This window comes from Setaria italica, chromosome III (assembly GCF_000263155.2).
Source record: "Setaria italica strain Yugu1 chromosome III, Setaria_italica_v2.0, whole genome shotgun sequence".
Classification (NCBI taxonomy): Eukaryota; Viridiplantae; Streptophyta; class Magnoliopsida; order Poales; family Poaceae; genus Setaria; species Setaria italica.
In genome coordinates, this window is record NC_028452.1 from 24,301,167 (window position 1) to 24,303,741 (window position 2,575).

General features: G+C 47.2%; 1 protein-coding gene across 1 annotated transcript in view; it reads left to right on the forward strand.

Annotated features, from left to right (window-relative positions):
• Positions 1 to 1,122, forward strand: part of LOC101769312 (chaperone protein dnaJ 49) — a gene marked incomplete in the record, with an annotated part of 3,087 nt that extends 1,965 nt beyond the window's left edge. Inside the window, 2 exon segments of the mRNA XM_004962257.3 lie at positions 9 to 189; positions 714 to 1,122. Coding sequence (XP_004962314.2) covers positions 9 to 122 — 114 coding nt within the window.
• Between the last annotated feature and the right edge of the window lie 1,453 nt (positions 1,123 to 2,575).

The window sequence follows — 2,575 nt, forward strand, 5'->3', positions numbered from 1 at the left end:
GTTTTTAGGACTATAAGAGTCTGCTTGGAAGATATTGCCATGTGGAACGCCAACGGCGTCAATGGGCCAAGGACTACCCTACCCCTAACTGTGACAGGCTAAGGAGCCTGTCTGTGGCATAATGTGTGCATGTGTAATTAGTTTGGTCTCTCATTTTCATCCTTGGTAGAATGTCACTCGTCTTCGCAGGTATTATTCAATTTTTTCCTGCACAATTCAAATAAGCTTCTTGTTCTTATTTGGCAATCCAATCAAATATTTCTTAGTTTTCTCATAGCCTCAAAGTATAGCCAGGACTTGTACAGAAGGTAAGCTAACTCATAGGGAAAGAGTAGTGTACAATTGTACAAAGAGAGCTTTTTGAGTAGAGCTCAGGCTGGTTGCTTTGACTATTAGAAGCATAACGCTGATGTAGACTTGGTTCCAGCACTGGCCACCTTTATCAGCATATTAAGCTTCTAGCTTCTAGGTGATGTTGTTGGTCCATGGAAATCAGCAGAACATTTAAAACCTGAGCAGTTCATTTGATCTAACAGTTCTTCTATATCCGTACACAACTTGTATGTGTGTTCGTCATTTCATGAAGAACTTGATTTATCTGTTCAGTTGATATGTTTATCTGGCAAGTAACTTAACTGCTTAGGTTTGGTCTCTGTCTGGAATATGGGGGTCTTAATAGTTCTTGTTTCTTGCACCTTTGTTGGAATGTGCAGGTGGAGCACAGCAATTTTTTCCTCAAAAAATGAGCTGTATGGTTTATAACCCATCTATTTGTGAGATGACACAAGGTCGATACCTGGAAATAGATGCTACCTGCTGTTGTAATCGACTTATGTACGTGTGAGATGTACACCAGTCGCGAACCAGTAAATCAAGGGCATACAGGCCTTGTTTACTAAATGAAGAGATGCGGTGGCTGGCGCCCAACCGATTTGTTCATGTTGATACTGCCCATCATTTATCTGAAGCAATTACCACCTGGCACTTGCCTCCAGTTGCTGAACTTGTTAATGGATGTGAATTCTTTCTTGTTCTTTTTATCAAATATCTACCTTGAAAGCTGGTTGACAAAGCTATGATTGGCAGTAAAATTACCACCATGGATGCCTGCACTTAGCTGTAGAATACGAGTACCCTTTAAAGGCAATTGGAATTGTGGAATATTTGTCGTACTTTGATGCTTCTGATAGGAGCTGTTCTCTTTTTCGAGGAAACGGCCAGCTCGTCCTCTACTCATTACTCGTATAGAGTAAAATGTATCAGCGGTAAACTTGAGCGGCAACGTCACCTAGGCCCACAAACTATTAATTTGCAATTTAACTTTTCCTCCTTGAAACTGGATTTTTGGGCAGAGGTACACTTTTCTTGGAATATAGTTAAAAAATGATTAGGCTAGTCCCAGTGCAAGGTTTCATTGCACTATTTCTAAGGATGCCACATCATCCCATGAGGTGTATTCTCATGAATGAAACAGGGAGTCCCAGTGCACAGTTTCATTTCACGATTTCATAGGATGCCCATGACATTTAATTGTGAGGCATGTGATTGGATATGGTTAGATGAAATGAAACTCTATAGCCTCCAATGCAAGTTTCAATAGGTTTCATAGTCTTGGAAACAATGTATACACAGTTTCATCCTGATAAAACTCATTCCCTCTCTCACTTCATAACTACCATACCATGTGCGTCACTGTATTTAATGTGCATGAAACCTCTATGAAACTCCCAATGGGATTAGCCTTAAAGTCTATCTCTACCTAATATTAAAGCAAGTAAGGCTTCTGCCTTTTTTTTTTGACTTCGTCCATCCTGACAACTGGATCCACTTGTCATAGGGCTCCGTCTCTCTCCCTCCCTCCCGTCCCCGCCTGCGCGCCTCCCTCCCGCCGCCGTCATCCTCGCTTCCGACCACCCTCCAGAGCAGCCAAGCAGCCCACGTGCACCGCCCGACCAAGCGCCAACCGCCCCTGGCAGCCCTGGCCGTGCACCGACCGGCTGCACGCCGTGAAGGGCGGGTGCCGCCGCATGCGGGCAAACGAGCTCTGCTGCACGGGCTTGAGCTCTGCCGCACGCAGGGGAAAGTGAACGGAGCTCCCCATGGCAAAGGCGCATGCAGCGGCCCCAAGGCGGAGATCGATGGCGAGTTCGAGCTCGGTGATTGGTGGCAATGGCGGATAGAAAAATTTTAATCGACGGCGGGATGAGGCATGAGGATGCACGAGAAGAGGTCAAAGGTGGAGCTAGAGATGTGGTGGAGTGATGCACAGCGGCGGTTTGATTTTGGTGGAGGCTGGCGGTGGGATTTGGCCAGCGAGCTCGGCCACACACGAGCGGGAGGGAACTCCATGGCGGGGTCGTCGTCCTTGAGGACGAGGGGAGAGAGTAGAGGGCGGCTAGAGGGCGAGGGAGGGAGCAAAGGGTGGGCGAGGAGAGGAAGCAGAGGGCGGGTGAGCGACGGTGGGTCGGCGCGGGTGACGGGGGTGCCGACGCGAGGCGTGGGGAAGAAGAGGCGAGGGGAGAGGATGTGTTGTTTTGCAGATTGACCCTTGAAAAAATGATTCATTTCGCAGATT